This window comes from Pezoporus flaviventris, unplaced genomic scaffold (genome assembly GCF_033815535.1).
Source record: "Pezoporus flaviventris isolate CSIRO_AGI_PZ_B2104156 unplaced genomic scaffold, CSIRO_AGI_Pfla_v1 ptg000035l, whole genome shotgun sequence".
NCBI classification, from domain to species: Eukaryota; Metazoa; Chordata; class Aves; order Psittaciformes; family Psittacidae; genus Pezoporus; species Pezoporus flaviventris.
Window position 1 is genome coordinate 3,574,124 of NW_026892583.1, and position 16,836 is coordinate 3,590,959.

The following is a 16,836-nucleotide window of genomic DNA, read 5'->3' on the forward strand; positions in this document are numbered from 1 at the left end:
CTGTTACCTGCAAGCTTACTGAGGGTTTGCACTCAATCCCTGCATCCAGATCATCAGTAAAGATATTAAACAGAAGAGTTGAGCCCTGGGGAGCACCACTCGTGACCTGTTTCCAGCTGGATTTAACTCCATTCACCACCACTCTTTGGGCCCAGCAATCCAAACAGTTTTTCACCCAGCAAAGAGTACGCTGTCCAAGCCAAATTTCTCCTGGAGAATGCTGTGGAAGAGTGGTGTCAAAAGCTTTACTGAGGTCTGGGCAGACAACATCCACAGCCTTTTCCTCAGGCACTACGGGGATCACATTGTCATAGGAACTTTCTGAGATGCAAGATGCTCCCTTCCTTTGCGTGTCCTGCATTTCTGGTCTCTTCCATTGGAAGCTACCAGTGTAGGTTGCTGGCTTGGCTTCACAGGAAAACAACTGTCAAGTTGTGGAGTCTCATGTTCATGTTCAGCTGCTTCCTACTGAGAAAAGGAGAGGAAGAAAAACAAATCAAAATGGGAGTGTCTTTAAACTCTCTCTGCATAAACATTTGTATTAGATTGAGTGAGTATTCAAGGGAAGAATGGCATTGTGTTAAGTCCCTATAGATCATCAGTAGAATGGTGAACAGCGTGAACAGGCAGGGTCTTGCACTGTTTTGACTGCATCCTCTTCATGAAAAGAGAGCCTGCTGCAAGAGCTGCTCCTGGAGGCAGCTCTGTACCACTCCCTCTGAGAACATGGGAGCTGCTGAGATCCCAGCCAAGGAGGCTGGAAATATCTGTCTGCTCTTGGCTGACCAAGGATAAGAGTCCAGTTTCATGGTAACTCAGCACTGACATAGCAAATGAGTCAGGCGTCGAGAGGAAGGTAGATGAGAACCACTGTAAAAAACCCCATGAGCAAGCAGGACCTAAAAAGCCTACTTTTCACTATGTGGGGGGTTGGAGGGGGGAGTCACTTCTGCACAAAAATCATCTTGCTCGTTACTCTCTTTCCATGTCTTGCTTCTTATTTCTCTTTCTTCTGTTTGTTTGTGGCTTCCCTTCCTTCCTCCCTGCCACCTACCAGCCCTGGTGTAGTCCTTTCCTGCAGCTCTGTTAATGTTTAACAAATTTCCCTCCAGTTCCTATGTTTCTCTTGGCTGTAGCTCAAGGCAAACTCCCCAGATCCAAAACTAATTCAGGGCTCTGAGCAACAGTAGCATTTAAATGTTGGCTTTGTGCCATCAGGCGGGCAGCCTCTTCACTGGGAAGAAATCTAATTCCAGTGTTTATTAGGTTAACGGTGGCCTTAGGACTGGACTTCCTTTAATGTTGGCCTTTTAATAATTATAAGGCTAACACAGGAACTTGGGAACCCCAAGAGGGTCTCAGGAGCCTGGTTCTGACCTTTCTGCGGGGGAAGCAGGATTTGGATCCACTTCATTTTGGTCGGGGAGCAGAGCAGCAAAGTGGAGCGGGAGGAGGTGTTACTGTGACTTCCCAAGCAGCGTGTGTAAATCCTTCCACCTCTGCAATAGCAACTTTGATTTCCTGCCAGTTTGCTTTAAGGAGCTCTCTGGGGTAAGGCCCGAGGTAGGGCAGAGCAGATTGTGCCCTGGTTAAGAAGTGGACTGGGACCAGGTAGGATCTGCGTTAATTTCTCAGTTTGGCCACAAGCTCTTTGGGAAGTCACTTAGGGCTCAGGTTTCTAAGCATGAAGAGTGCTTGCGGTGGGAGGTATGAGTGCTTGGTAATAGCGAGAGTCAGGGCTAAATCTCTTTGGCCAGATGTGTAATGATAGTTAAATGTCTTATTTTCTGTTGGTTTTAAGTGACTTGGGTACCCAAATACTCGCAGATCTGTACTTTTGGGCTTCCGTTTTCTGAATTTAAGATAGTAATTCCCAACTTTTAAGAGGTGTTGAAATTGTTCACTAGTAGAAAGCAGCACTCTGATGCTGTAGTAGTGGAGGCCACACACACCCCCCTACAAAGATGTGGTTCCATAATGAGGCCATTCAGCTTTTTGTGCATCTTCCTCCCCCAGCCTCAGTGCTGTTGCTGTTATTTCACTGAAGGTGAAGGGGCAACCCGACGTGAACAGTTTGACATTGGCTCTAAGGGATCTTGTGGTGCTTTTAACTGTGGTTAATCTTCTCTGGGGTGTGAGTATGAATGAACTTGTGGGTTTGTGGAGACAGCACCTGAGACTTCCAGTTGGAGCAGAGGAAGAGTTTTATGACCACTGTCTAAGTGCTGCAAAGGAGTCTGAAGTCCAGGTGCTGTGGGAGTTGTAGGTTGGTGCTTCGGGAGCTGCCTAGAAAGCAAACCAATGTGGGTGGGCTGAATAGGGGTTGATGTGCACCAGAGCTGCCCTCCAGTAACCCCAACATTGACGTTCTTGTTTTTCCTGTTGGCAGTTCTGTTGGAAAGACCTTATCCCGTCTGAGCCCATAAAGCATATTTGCATTAAGCTTGTGTTTTTGTGTGCATGTGTGTGTATATCTCGTGTGTGTGTGTATATATATTAAAAATTGTTACTGGTAAAGGTTTCTTCTTTACTTTTGAGTTAATCCAGTCCTCTGCTAGGCAGCAGAGTTGCTGTGATGTCTCTGTGGTTGTGTGGTACCTCTGTCTTCGCCAAACCCAGCCCTGTTCTTCCAGCTCAGTCTGGCCAGTTAATAATTGCCCCTTTGCTGCTCATCCTCTGAGGGCAACATAATATCATGTGTGGGGTTATTTTTTAGGAAAGGACGTACAGAACAGCTCTCTTTGTCCCAGGATAGCTCCATTTATCTTGTGGGTTGTGCTTTTGAAGTCCTCCTGCCTGTGGGAGTGCAGAAATGAGCTTCTGCCTCCTTATTGCCGCAAAACCACACTGTGTATCCTATCCCTTCCCTAGAGAAGTCCTCTGCTAAGCAGAGCTGTTGTGGTTGGCTTCCCAGTCTCTTGTGTGGCAGAGAGCTGGAAAGCTACAAAGCTCAGATGCTGCACCGCTAACATGATGGCCTCTTTAAAGAAGACCAAAATAAACTCCTGAAAATGACCCTGTAAGAGAACAGTCTCTGTCTTGCCCAGGAACCTGGCCTTTTCTGTGTTGTGCCATAATGATGGGAAGAATCTGACTGCAGCCCACAGAGCCAAAATGGGCTTTTTTGCAGGCAGAACTCGTCCCCTTGTATGTACTGTGTGCCTGAACAACTGCAGTCCAGCTAGAACATCAGGTTCCCTGAGAGGGAGGTCTTCACAATGCTTGCAGGAGTGTGTAATTATCCATGTTGATGTGTTCTGGGACTCATCAAGACAGAGGAACTTGGCTTTTATCTTGAATACGTTGAATGAATGTAAGAATAGTCTGGGTTCTAGTTTTGGGGGAATGTGGGGCATATGTTCTGAAGGGCAGAATGTCCTGACAACTGGTCCACTGCCTAGAGCATCTCGAAGATGAAAGGGGCTGGTTGGTAATTTCCTGTGGGATAGACTTACATAGTATATTTCAGAGGGGCAGTGCAGGGGGAACCTTGAAGGCTAGGTCAGAAATGGTTTCTGAATGTGTTGCGAGCAAGGTTATGGGTGCTTGGTAAATCCAGAGAGCACTGGACAAGCACTGGTGCAGTAGTTAACAAAGATCATAAGTGGTGTGGGAGGGGAAGCTAAAAAGAAGCTTCTGAATCTAAAGAGCAAGGAGCCAATTTCTTAGAGAATCTGTGGTAAGGAGGTGGCTGGGTAGGATCCTTTGTCTTCTGAATTTTCCCAGGGACATTTACCAGGCTTTAATTCCTGCAACCCAGACTGCAAAATACCACTTTTAGTTTTTCTTGGTTCCCTAAAGCCACTGAGCGCTACTTTTCAAGAAAAGATGGCAACAGTGCTTCCTCCTCTTAGCTGTCCTCCTTCGACCACTCCATTCTCCTTTCCCCTCCACCCCAAGCCAGCTGAGCTTCTTGTGAAACTGCAGTTAAACCAGTGCAGTTTACAGACAGCAGATTAACATAAATGGGCATTAATTTCAGCTTTCCTTAATGCTGTGACCTGTAACTGGTTCTTCAGTAGCATCTGCCAGAGTTGGAGGGCATTACTGTTCAAGAGCGCATGCAGGCAGGAAGATGTATGGCTGTCCTCTATGAAACTGAGAACTGAATGGGCTCTTTCCTTGCTTTTTAGCTTGGGTCAGGTTGCGTTAGGTTGGGTCAGGTTTAGTCCATGCACAGTGAGATGACAGCTATGTCTGTCTCAGCTGTTAAGCAAGGATTCGATAAAATCCCAAAGATGCAGCTTGGAAGAGGATATGACAGGGATGGGAGCAGAAACAGTGAATGGTGGAAAAGCACCACAAGTTTGTTTGCCTTAAAACCTAATACTTGGGTTACTTAAACTGCGGGAAGTGAAGTACAAGAGGGAGGAATGCATGAATGCAAATGAAACCTTAGTTTTCTCATATTGCTGGTGTGAGTGACAGACACCAAGCTGGTTTTGTTGTAGGCTGCTTGTGTTATCTCCCTGCAGTGAAGGATTGCAAAGGTTCTGAAATAGCTCTGAAGTTCTGATTCTTCCAGATTGTTCCTCTGAAGTGACAGAATATACCTTTGCTGTGACTGTAGTAAACCATGGCTGCTCCTATAGCTGAGGTATTTAAGGTAGGATAATTGCTTCAGGTATTTACTCTGCTGCTTTTGTTGACTCTTGCAGGTGGATTCCTGCTCTTTGGGATCTGTCACCACCAAGCCCCAAGTTAGGCAGTTTAAAGCTAACTTGAGTAGATCTACAGTACACCTGAGGGGCACAGTGAATGAAGCAGACCTTTCACACTGTCTGTAGCAGCAAGGGCATGGGTCTGTTACTGGGATCTTGGTGAGAGCCTGCTTTGCCCAGGTTCTTCCTTCTAAAGGCTGTATATGGCAACATTTGTATAAAGTGGTGCTTTGCCTTTAGAGCAGTAGGTTCACATTGGTTGTCCAAAATTTGGGAAAGGTGGGTATGGATCTCACAGCTGCCCCAGATTTATACAGTAACTGCTATCACAGAAATATCCTCTGAGATCCATAGGAATCAAAACTGCTTAGGTTTTTCCTTTTGGACCATTCCTTTTATTCTGCAGCAAATGCCAGTAGTGCTTTCTATGTCCCTGTGTTCTCTTTGTTTCCTTGGTTCAGTTTATTTCCAGAAGAGAAAGATGAGAGAAATCAATCTGTGAAACAATTGAAAAGTTAAAGGAAAGCCTTTGGCATTTAAAATACCAATGTTTTCTGTCCTGTAACTGGGAAAACAAACTCCAACACTTGTCTTGATCAATGTGGCTTATCTCCATGGCTTTGATATAGTAGAAGGATTTCTGAGTGCTCGGCGAGCTCCCTTCTTAAGAGCTGTCATGCTAGTCAAAACTCTTTGGTGTCTACAGTAGGTGAAATACATCAGAAGTATTTTCTTCCTATGGAAGAAAACCTCTTTCAAACAGCAGGATGCTTCTTGAGCTGGCAGTGGGCAATTGTCTGGCATTGTGAATGCCTCCTGGTGACATTTCTGCTGTTGTGCCAGTATTTTCTCAATTTTAGTGTCTGCTGTGCTGTATGATTCATGATAAACGAGAAGTAAATTGCTCCCAACCCTTATGAGACAGGAAAGGATAGAGGTAGTTAGTGTGTGGTTATGAAAAATACACAGTGAAAGCAATGGAAAGTTGTGTGCCTCATGTTGCTGAGGTGACTAATTCTTGCAAAGCATGATGTAGGCTTAAGGTAGTATTTTAAAGTGTTTGTCTAGTGTGTGAAAGGGTTTGAGTCACGTAGCTCTGGCTGCCAGGCCGTGGTGGTTCAGCTAAGCATTCCCCCGCTGGTCTACAGCAGATGATGGTATTTCTGAATGTTATGCAGCAGCAACCTTTTGTTATTGTCTGTTTCTGAGTGCTATTTCATTTCTTTTTAATGTGCTTGAGTACAATAATCCTGCATGACAAGTAATTTAGTGCTGTGGGTGAGCACTTCTTATCTGTACCTTGGATTCTTCGTTGCAGTTCTCTGTTGACGTGCAATTGCACAGGAGCTTGCAGCTACGTAAGGAAATGCCACTCCAGCTTCAGCAAAGCATCCTTGAGGTATCACTCTGCACTTCATAATAAAATAGGGATGAAACACTCTCTGCTTTAAAGAGAGTATCCACAGATAATGAAATGCCAAGGCTGAAGGGATGCTTGTAACAGTAAAAGGTGGAATGTTTCACAAGGTGGGAAGCACAATGCTCTTGCTCCATGGAATCCAAGTTTAAATGTAGGACAACTGAATTAGTCCACAGAGAAAATGTAAATACATGGGTTAAAAGGATTTAGGAGGCTGAATCTTTTCAAGCAGGGCCTTGGAGGTGAGAAGCAGGATGTCAGAGATGGTATAATGCAGCTCCTGACTTTCTGTGGTCTTTGTTTTACCAGGAGTTTATGAAAGTGAAAACAGAAGCTCCTACTATATGATGTTTTTGAGCACACTTGTAGAGAGAACAGGAGAAACATCATCTTAAATTGTGATTGTTTGAAAGGCTCAAAGCCCTTTGCAGAAGATGTCTATTTCTGTTGACATTGGACATGACACCTGAAGCAGGCTGATACGGTGCTTGGTTTCTTGGCTGGCAGCAGTGATTGGCAGGCGTGTAGAGCTACAGAATAAAACCTGCATTTCTGACATCTCTGACGACTGCAAATGTTTGCAGGAACCTTGTCGTTAGGGAAAGTGGGACATGTGCCATTTGATGGCAGGTAAATATGCAAAAAGCATCACAGTGTGGTCACACTTCAGCCAAAAGGTCTGGAAGCCAGAACTGAAATGTTTTACCATTTCTTACAAAGTAGGTCTGGCATTACCAGGAAAGAGCTGCATAGGGATCTGAATTGAGGACCAGGGGGAAAAGTCACTCAGCTACAATTTTCTCTTACCTGGCCTTTCTGTTGCCTGATAGAATTCCTTAGTTGCTTCAAAATAGTTGTCATCTACCTGATAGCTCTTGCCTTCCTTTGGACGGGGACTTCGGGCTGAGATTTTGATGTGCTTAACATACTTTGGGGTTGAAAGGTTCCTGTTTCTATACAGGGACTTCATGTGTTGTCCACCACGCGCTACTTCTATAGGCAACGGCAGGGTTGCTCAGGAAACAAGGGATAATAAAAGTCCTATATAGAAAAAACAAGCAACCAAACCAAACCCAACAGAATTGGCAGTCATTGCCTATTGTCTGATTTCAAGAACTAAATACTCAGCAGGGGAAAAAAGTGCCACGTTGGTTTAGGCTTGAAGTCCTGAGGGAGCAGTTTGCCATAACACACCTTTGATAAACAGTTTGTTGCTGTTGTTAGAACATGTTGTTTAATTTCTCTATATCAGGCTTACACCCCAGCTCTGCACTGGGAGATGTTTTCTTCCTCCATAATGTGACACATGCATATTTAGCCTAAAGTAGTTTTTGGGCTGCCATATTGTGTCATAATATAAAGCCATGGCTAGTTTGCCTTTATTATTGCTCCTTGAATTCTCCAGGCATTGCTGCATCCCAGATTTTTCTTAGCATTTGAGTGTCTGTTTCAAATTATTTTCCACCAGATGCACTAGATTTAAATAAAGAAAGAAAATTAAAAGATAGAATCTTAATTTCCTGCCCATAATTTTAATCTTCTAAGGTCCTTTCTATATTATTTCTTTTCCCTCTGTGCGTCTGTAGAAGACTATCTCTTATTTTGGCATCATTTGCAGGCTCCTTTAACATGACACTTATTCTCTCTTCCAGCTCATTAATTAAGTTATTTAATAGGACTGGATCTAATGCTGACCCGTGTGATACCTACTGGCCATCTCTACCCCCTGCAGTGTGTTTTGCGGCCATTTCTCATTATCTTTTGTTTATGGTCCCTCAGCTGATCTTTTTGGCTGGGCTACCAGCACACCCAGATCAATTGGAATTGGGTTTTGACCAGGATTTCATGGCAATAATACTGTCCCTTCAGCTGCATCTTCTGTGCAAAGACTCTGGGTATGTAGAAGCACACATTAAACATTAAATCTTCATTCACTGTGCTGACGTAGTAACAGTAGCCCTGCTTCTCAAGAGGAACAAGTAATTTTGTCAAATGCTGTTGAAGGTATGGATAGAGTTAGGATGGGTATCTAGAGACCTCTGTTAGAGTCATATTGTTTATTGCAAGGTGTTCGTTTATGACTTGTAGGATTTGGGAGAAGGAAATGTAACGATTGCTTCTTGATCCTTGGGAGTATTTTTATGTTCAAATCAAGTCCTTCTTTTTCCACAGTTGTTTGTACACGTGCTTTCCTTTTCCCTGGGTGCAGGGTGAGGTTTTTAGTGACGTTGATTGTCTTTACTTCTGTAGGATCAGAATTCACCTTGGAGAGTCAAACGTGGAATTATACAATGGTTTGTGTTGGAAGGGACCTTAAAGCTCATCCAGTTCCAACCCCTGCCACGGGCAGGGACACCTTCCACTAGACCAGGTTGCTCCAAGCCCCTGTGTCCAACCTGGCCTTGAACACTGCCAGGGATGGGGCAGCAACAGCTTCTCTGGGCACCCTGTGCCAGTGCCTCAGCACCCTCACAGGGAAGAACTTCTGCCTAATGTCTAAACTAAATCTCCCCTGTTTAAATTTAAGCCCATTACCCCACTACAGTCCCTAATGAAGAGTCCCTCTCCGTCATCCTTGTAGGCCCCCTTCAGATACTTGAAGGCTGCTATGAGGTCTCCACACGTCTTTTTAAAGACCTTGTGTCTCTTGACCCATGTGGTGGTCCTAAAAATACAGCTTCTGTTCCAGTCTTGCTCTGCCCGGTGCATACACCCACTGCACCAATGAGTTTGCACTTTGATTGCTCCCTTATTTTCTTTAGGTCCTAATGAGCAGATGTCCTGTGGAATTTCTCTTCCTTATGCTTCTTATTCCTTGTGGTGATATTCAGTGTAACATTTTTCAGGTCGAACCCTCATAGTTGTTCAGTTTCTCATGGGAGCTGACAGGCTGAGAAAGTTGGGGCTGTTCAGCCTGGAGAAGAGAAGGCTGCGTGGAGACCTCAGAGCAGCCTTCCAGTATCTGAAGGGGGGCTATAGGGATGCTGGGGAGGGACTCTTCATTAGGGACTGTAGTGATAGGACAAGGGGTAACGGGTTCAAACTTAAACAGGGGAAGTTTAGATTGGATATAAGGAAGAAGTTCTTTACTGTGAGGGTGGTGAGGCACTGGAATGGGTTGCCCAGGAAAGTTGTGAATGCTCCATCCCTGGTGGTGTTCAAGGCCAGGTTGGACAGAGCCTTGGGTGACATGGTTTAGTGTGAGGTGTCCTTGCCCGTGGCAGGGGGGTTGGAACTGGATGATCTTCAGGTCCTTTCCAACCTGAACTAGTCTATGGTTCTATGATTCTAACTGAAGGGTGGTTGTGCTTGATAGTGTGCTTCTCCCTAGAGCTTTATTCAGCCATGTATGTAGATGGTTCAGGACAGAGGTATCTGCATTTGCAGATTGAGAGGAGTACCTCTGAGCCTGGGAAACTTTCACCCCCACATGGAGACTGCCAGAGTAGACACAATACTCAGTCACCAAAACACTGTAATATCTTTGACCTCTCTGCTCTGGTTGTTGGTATTTTGTTTGGATTTACTTATTCATTTATTTTTAACCTTACTTCTCTCACATTCTTCCTTAAACAAAACTGAAACAGTTCTGTTTAAAGCTTTGCAAACTTTTGGCTTGTTTTTCCTAGTGAGGTTAATTTTACTGTAGGCAGGCATCAAATACTTGGAGGCTGTGTGGATACCCAGTCAGGACCGCTACAGACACTTCCAAAAGGAGAAAACTTGGCTTTTATCAATGTGTGGTGCCCCTTCTGACATCAGATTTATGCTGTAATGTTGCCTTTTCTGTGTCTGCCAGCGGAGCTCTGGGCTTAAACAATGGTCAGCAAATCCCTCTTCTAAAGCTGGATTAACTGTACTTTCCTTCAGTGGAAACTGCTATTTGGGTAAGGGAGAGGAATCCAAAATTTTCATTTTCCCTCAAGATAGGCAAGCAAAGGAAGCTGCTTTGCTATAGAAACAACTGGGGGAAGTGCTGGAAGAAGAAGGAAAATGCATCAGCTGAACTATCTTCAAACCATCTGCAATGTTAAAGGTCTGCCCTCATCAAGGTGTGTATGTGATGGGAATGCAACAGTGAGCCTGACCTGGAAGTGGAGAACGTGGGAGAATGATGTCTGATGCAGACCTTCTATCAACAGGAGCGCAAGGTGTTAAAGAGGCTGTTAAAGGCTGTGCTGCAGAATTCCCTGATTTTAACACTGACTAAACAATCAGATGCTCATGGGTTCTTAAAGTACACAAATAAGAAATGAAGCGCATCTGTTGAAGTCAGGGCACAATATTCTGATGCTCAGGCCAAATTTGTTCAAAAATCTTCTAGTGAGATCCTTCCACATTTTCTCTGGGGAGAAAAATCACAGCCTTATGCCTGTTGCTGTTAGGACTTAACTTTCTCTCATGTTCCCTTTGATTCCATTATTCCTATGCCAGTTTTTCTGCACAGTCCTGGAGTTTTTCCTCCTTGTCACTCTGTCAAATATTTGTATTTTCACTTTCTGTATTCTGCCAGGGATTTTTATAAGGTAGGATTACAGTTGTAAGAGCTGGTTCTGTCATCTTTTTGGTCGTGTCCCTCATATAATGAGGTTGCAGGAAGATCTCCGACTTCCATTGAATGTCTTCTGTAGGCGATGAAATGCCAACTTAGGTGCTTGCCCATGGAGGGGAAGGAACCCAGATCCATGTGTGATTCAGTCCTGGACCAAAGGAATGATTGTTTTTTCCAGAGGTTTCTGATTCTGAGCTGAACAGTCTGCAGCTGTAGATCATGCCAAATATTTCCATAGTTCTGGGATTTTGAAACCCATCAGTGCTGTTTTCCTTGAATTAAATGGATACTTGGCCATGATGAGCTATGCTACCCTTTGTCACAGGCACATGCAGGATGTGCACGAGCAAACTGATGGCTGTGAATTTAATGCCCCTGCTTTAAAAAATAACAGTAGGAATTTTTGTGCTGGGATAAAGGGGGAAGAGATGCAATTACCAGGGTGGTGTGGAGCGGGAGAGTCTCTTACGTTGTCAGATCTTGGTACCTGGAAAGAAGGAAAACATGGCAGGGCACCATGGTGTTGACCATAGATGCCAGGAGGATGTTCATGGCGTGCAGTTGTTCATGCAGTCTTCTTAGTCAACATCTGTTTGAGGAAACTTCAGCTATCTTATGGGACTTTTGCTGTAATGTTGCCAGGGCCTAATAGAGCTGATGGACCCTGAAGAACAGGAACATGTTCATCTCGGCAGAAGAAAGAAATGCTCTATAGTAAGATCAATCATTGAGCAGAACAACCTCCCTAAGGACATGGTAGAGTCCCTGTTGCTGGAGGTTCTCAAGATGTGACTGGGCAGGGTGCTAGATTATCTCCTCTAGGCTCCCTTTCCCACAAAAGGTTGGACCAGGTGATGTTTTGAGTGAGGCCCTTTCTATTCTGGGCTGTTACATGATTCCGTGTTGAAGCAACAGCCTGTAAATGTTGAATTGCTACAAAATAGTGCTAAAAGCTGCCATCTGTCATTACGGAAAAAAAAGGAATTAACATCTCTTCTTTTGGAATAAAGCATGTCAACGGGATTTAAAAGCAATAGTGTTTTCACTCCTCCCTAGGAATCTGCTGTCCCTAACAAAACAAAGCCTGCCAAGTTCAGTTTGGGTAATTACCCTGTCTATTTAATAAGCTTCCTTTGTCATGTCAATGTTTCTGTGAATCCGTGGCAAATACAGGGCTCTTCTGTGACAGCATAAGCCCCTCAAAAAACCTGATGTGCAGAAATGACAGGGCGATTATTGACTTTGGCTTTTCAGCCAGAAATGACATAACTGTTCTGCCAACTTTAGGCATAAAATTACAGAGATCCTAACTATCTTTTAATGGAGGGAGGGGGAACCCACCCTGGCTCAGGAGACGTTTCCTTCATCAGATAAACATGGAGATGGGGAGGGTATTTGGAAGGAATCTGAAGAAACAGAGCATAGCATGCTAAATTTAAGGTGATGGCAGATGTTAAGTAGGAGGCCTGTGTTTAGACTGACTTCCTGTTTTTAAAATCCAGAGGCTGTTTGTATAATGCTTTGCTATGAAAACTGTTTGGATATTGGATCCTGCTGCTGTTGCATCTGGAGGGAACTAACTACAGACACTGAAGATGCTTTTTTGGTTGCTTGTACACATGGGCAAGTGAGAGTAGGAAACTTGTTTGGTGGTTGCATGAGGAGAGGCCAGGGAAGTCGAGTGGAGTCAGCTCAGGCTGGCAATGACTCTGTTCAGCTTTTGTGTATTGTTTTGTATGTATTACATTGTTAAAATGTTATGTTCTGCATAAGTGAATGATTTCTGAATATAGAAGGTTGGTAAATGTCCAAGCGTGCAGTGTGTTGAAAACTGTTTGTCATGGCTAAGCCCAGAGGTAACTCTCATTGTTCCTGCTCCAGAAGAACGTGCAGTAGTGTAAGTAGATACATCTGCTTTGATTGTTGGTGCAGTTAAGCTGGTTTCCATCCTGCTCTGTATCCCTGACTAACTGGGATTGAAATGTGACACTGAATATTTGCACACTTGGTCAGTCTGCTGTCTCACACTCCTTGTTTTTAACGACGGCTCCCCATTAAGGAGTAAGTCTTCCACTGAGATTTCTCACACCAAGAGCACTACTTCTGCTTGAGGGAGTTAGAGGAAACATGATTCTCATCTTTATCCTTCCTGTTCCTCTACTGTTACAGGTACAGTTACAGGGTAATACCATTTGAGCTCCGAGCACTGGGAAATAATCATGGGACACCAAGGGGGAAATACTGTCCACATTGAAGTCTTTCATTCAGCCTGTTTGTCTTACTGAATAAAGATTAGTCATCCAGAATTGGTTCTTTTGATACTATTCATAGGTTGGAATGAGTGTGCTCTCCAAACAATGATGTGCTGTACTTGTCGAAGTGTAAGACTAGGGTAAATTGTGGTTTATAATAGAACTATAGAACTATATAATAGAACTATATAACTAGAAGGTTAGTTGCCTTAAAGGTCACAAATCACAAAGCATCAGAATCACAAAGGTCATAATTTGGACTGGTTGAGCAAAGTATGCTTACTACAGATACAGGCTGGTGCATATGGAGAGGGTTGGTATCTGGGTCACAATGTAGCCCTCAGCTTCCAGCAGTTTCAATAGGATGGTAAAACACAAACCAGAGATGGAGGTGATTGAACATAGCAACTTCAATGAAGTAGGAAGAACTGATTTAATATATGTGTGTGTGTATATCTATAACCTCATATCAGTAGCAACTTTTGAAGATAACAGTATGTTTGACAAAACAGCAGATTAAGCTGCAGTTTGCAGATTAGGACAGCTGCACTGATTCTTTCTCTGCTGTTGCAGAACTGTATCTCTGTGCTGCTATTCAGGAGCTAAAATAGCTCACTCTTACTTTTTCCCTTGCAGTTATCCTTATCCAGAAAGAAATTATTAAATATATTCCCTTAGTTTAAGAATTGGTTGCCTTGATGTCTGATCCTTTCCTGTTAGTGAACCTGCCCTAAGTCATGGTGGAGGCCTGGGCAAGATAGAGCCAGTCACTAGTACTTGTGCATTTGGCTTTTTCTAAGGGTAATGAGGATGATGATAGTCGTGGTGTACTCCAACAGCAAGGAGTACTGGAGCTTAAAGTAGCAGGGATAGGTGCTTTGGGGTGATGTTGAGGACATCAGTAGAAAAATTGCTTTGGAAAAGGGGATTTAAATAGCAGCTATCTTGGATACAATATGCAGTTAGTACTGCCTTTATAAATAGTGGTAGGTAACAGCAGAAGGTGGTTTGTCCTGATTTTCCTGTGCTGCCAGTTTGAAGAAACCTGTTTTATTTTTGGGGAGTTTGTGGTTCTTCTGAATTTCCTTGTGTCTATGTGTAATAGTTATGTTGCATAGGTGGTGCATTGCTTTTCCTTAAGGATGACTCCGCTGCTTTTTTTGCCTTCTCACTCTACATCTCCCTCTTGCTGTCTTTTTGAGTCAGCCTTTGTCCTGGCCATATACCCAGTAAGTCCTTTGAGGATCTGACCACTCTGCCCTCTTTCATTTGCCATTCCTTCTTTCTGTTCCTTATTCACCTTATGTTCTTCCTGCCTCTATCCCTTGTTACACCAGGTATCGGCCACTTTCTCTGACATACACAGTAATCCTCAGCCAGTTTTGTTGCAGAGGAAGCTTAGGATGGAATTCTTCCTCAAGCAAGAAGTGTATCCCTTCTAAACCTAAATTGTAGCTTAACTTGCACAAGTGGATGTCTTCTCTGGGGGGCATTCTGCTTGTTGAGAGAGCTGAGGAATACTTACATACGGTTTTGCAGATACTGCTTTTCCCAAATAGAATGGAAAATAAGAAAATTGGGGCTTTTTTCCTTTCTCTGTGTGTGTGCTTTAGTTGCTACAGTTCATGGTTCATCATGGATGTACTAGACATAACAACTGAGATGAGAAAGTTTGCAAATAGTTTAGGGTTTATAGAACTACCACGTGGGGCAGATATCCCTCTGTACTCTTCATGATCTCTTGTTTAATCCGAGGGCTTTGGGTTGGTTTGAATTGCAGAAAGAAGGCACCATGCAAAAAGAATCCAGTCCCAGACAAGCTTGAGGTGGGTTTTGATTGATAATCATTTGTTTAACAGTGATATTGATTATATAGATTGTCAGCTAAGGTCAGACAGAGGTTCAGGCACGACCTTTTTCTTTCGAGAGGTGGGCTATAGCCTGTTCTGTCTCTCCACGCAGAGATTTAGTAAGAGAATGTGTGGGATAAGAGTTTCCTTTGCACAGGGCTGAGAGTCAAGAGCTGTGCAGAGTGGTGTTCTGTAGCAGGGAGAGGGCAAAAAAGGGTTGGGAGCTCCTTAAGCTACCTTTAAGGCTGGAAAAAATGTTCTTATCGGATTATGTATTGACATTTGGAGAGCATTTTCTTTTGGTCAGTTTGTAGAGTTGAAAATCCTCTTTTGCTTTCAGAGCTGTCAGTTATACACAGGATAATGTCACAGTTAAATCACTACAGATAAGTAAGATTTTTATCTTGATTTTGATTTCATTGGTGTCTGAAATGTCTAAAGCAGTGACATGTAAAAGGCTTACTTCTACAAAGTTCAGGGTCTGGAGAAGACCCCAGATGACTCTCTGTAGTGGAATCTTTGCTATGTCTTCTGTTGTGGCGTCAGAACTAAGTGGAGCAGCAGAAGCACCGTGCGCTAGAAGAAGGCTGAGTTTGTAAACTAACAACGGCATTCCGGTACCTGGCATTCCTTGAGTTTGATTGTATCTAGTGCCGAGTTATTTTTCAGCTGATTCCCAAGTCTGTTTTTGGCAGGTTGCTGTTTGCAGTTGCCTTCAAATAGCCCTATTCCAGGAAGCTGTCATAGTACTTAATGTCCTGTTTCAGCAGTGCAAGGGGGGGTGAATGTTTTCCTTTACAATAGGGTACGTGTACATACACATGGTGCGTACATGGAGGAAAACTGTGATGTCAACTTTGTATTTAATGCATTTACCCTAAAATAGATGGATGTCTTAAAAATACCTTTTATTCTCTGTTCCTTTCCAGGTGTTACAAGCAGCGCAGAATGCTCCTGTGGACGGAATCATTTTACATGTGCTGTCAGTGCTTTTGGTGAATGCACGTGCATCCCTGCTCAGTGGCAGTGTGATGGAGACAATGACTGTGGGGACCACAGTGATGAAGATGGCTGCAGTAAGAATACCATTCTTCTGTTTGTCTTAACTTCTCTGCAGGTGCTTCTCTGTTTTATAGGCGTATCGTAGTTTTTGCATGTAAAATGCTTAAGCCTGTAGCTGACATGCTTTTGACTGATTTCATGACTCAGGGTCTAACAGAGCCAGTGTCCACTGACATAAAGCACAGTGAAAGCCCAGCTCTGCCTTTTGCAACTGGTTTTAGATAGCTGTTGGACATGAATGTTTTAGAGGGAAGGGAGGGACAGAGAGAAGTACCTCTTTTTTCCCACCCTTTCAAGAGTACTATCAGTGAACTAAATTACATGGGTTTGCTATAAATATTAAAGGAAAATAAACAAGCAATGTGAAGAAGTATATTAAGGGTGTCTGCCCTCTTAAGTAACATTCTAGTTTCTGTCCTGCCTGCCCTGGGATGAGAGGGAAAAGTAAGCAGGGTCATCAACATTCATTGGTCTTGGGATCTCCTGAGAGAATTTGCTTTGCAGCTGCTCTGTATTTGCATAGCATCAGCATCTGTGTAGCTGAGCCCAGCTAGGTGAGAACTAACAGGCCATGGTTCAAAGGTACCAGAGTTGCTCGTTCATAAAACACACACTTAGGCTGTGGATCTCCTTGCCACAAAACATTGGTTCTGGAATTTCAAACGTTCTCAGAAAGCAGTCTGACAAGTTTATGGATGTCAAGTTTGCTGAGGGCTGTTAAAGATGAGTATGCCACCTCTTGTTTGGGAAGTGTTTGTATCACAAATAGAGGCAGATTTTGACTTCTGAGGAAGAATGTTTACTTGCATGCTATGTTCTTCCATTCCTCTCTTGCTGTCTGCTGTTGCATCATATATCTTTCTGTGGCCTGGGTGAGAGGAACCTTTTGGTCTTGCACAGTACAGCTGTGGTTATGGTGTATCCCTAATATATTAAGGAAATCTGGTCTACATGGATTTGAGTGGAAGCTGTGCAAAGTAGGAACTAGTAGTGAACTGCAATCAACCTGCTGATACTTTCAGCCACTGGAGGTTGGGCA

General features: G+C 43.6%; 1 protein-coding gene across 3 annotated transcripts in view; it reads left to right on the plus strand.

The window, feature by feature from the left end:
- Positions 1–16,836, plus strand: part of LRP4 (LDL receptor related protein 4) — an 83,864-nt gene that overhangs the window by 26,055 nt on the left and 40,973 nt on the right. For all 3 annotated transcript variants that reach the window (XM_061462224.1, XM_061462221.1, XM_061462223.1), the window contains exon 2: positions 15,665–15,811. In XM_061462224.1, the coding sequence (XP_061318208.1) occupies positions 15,665–15,811 (147 nt within the window). The remainder of the gene's footprint in view (positions 1–15,664; positions 15,812–16,836) is intronic.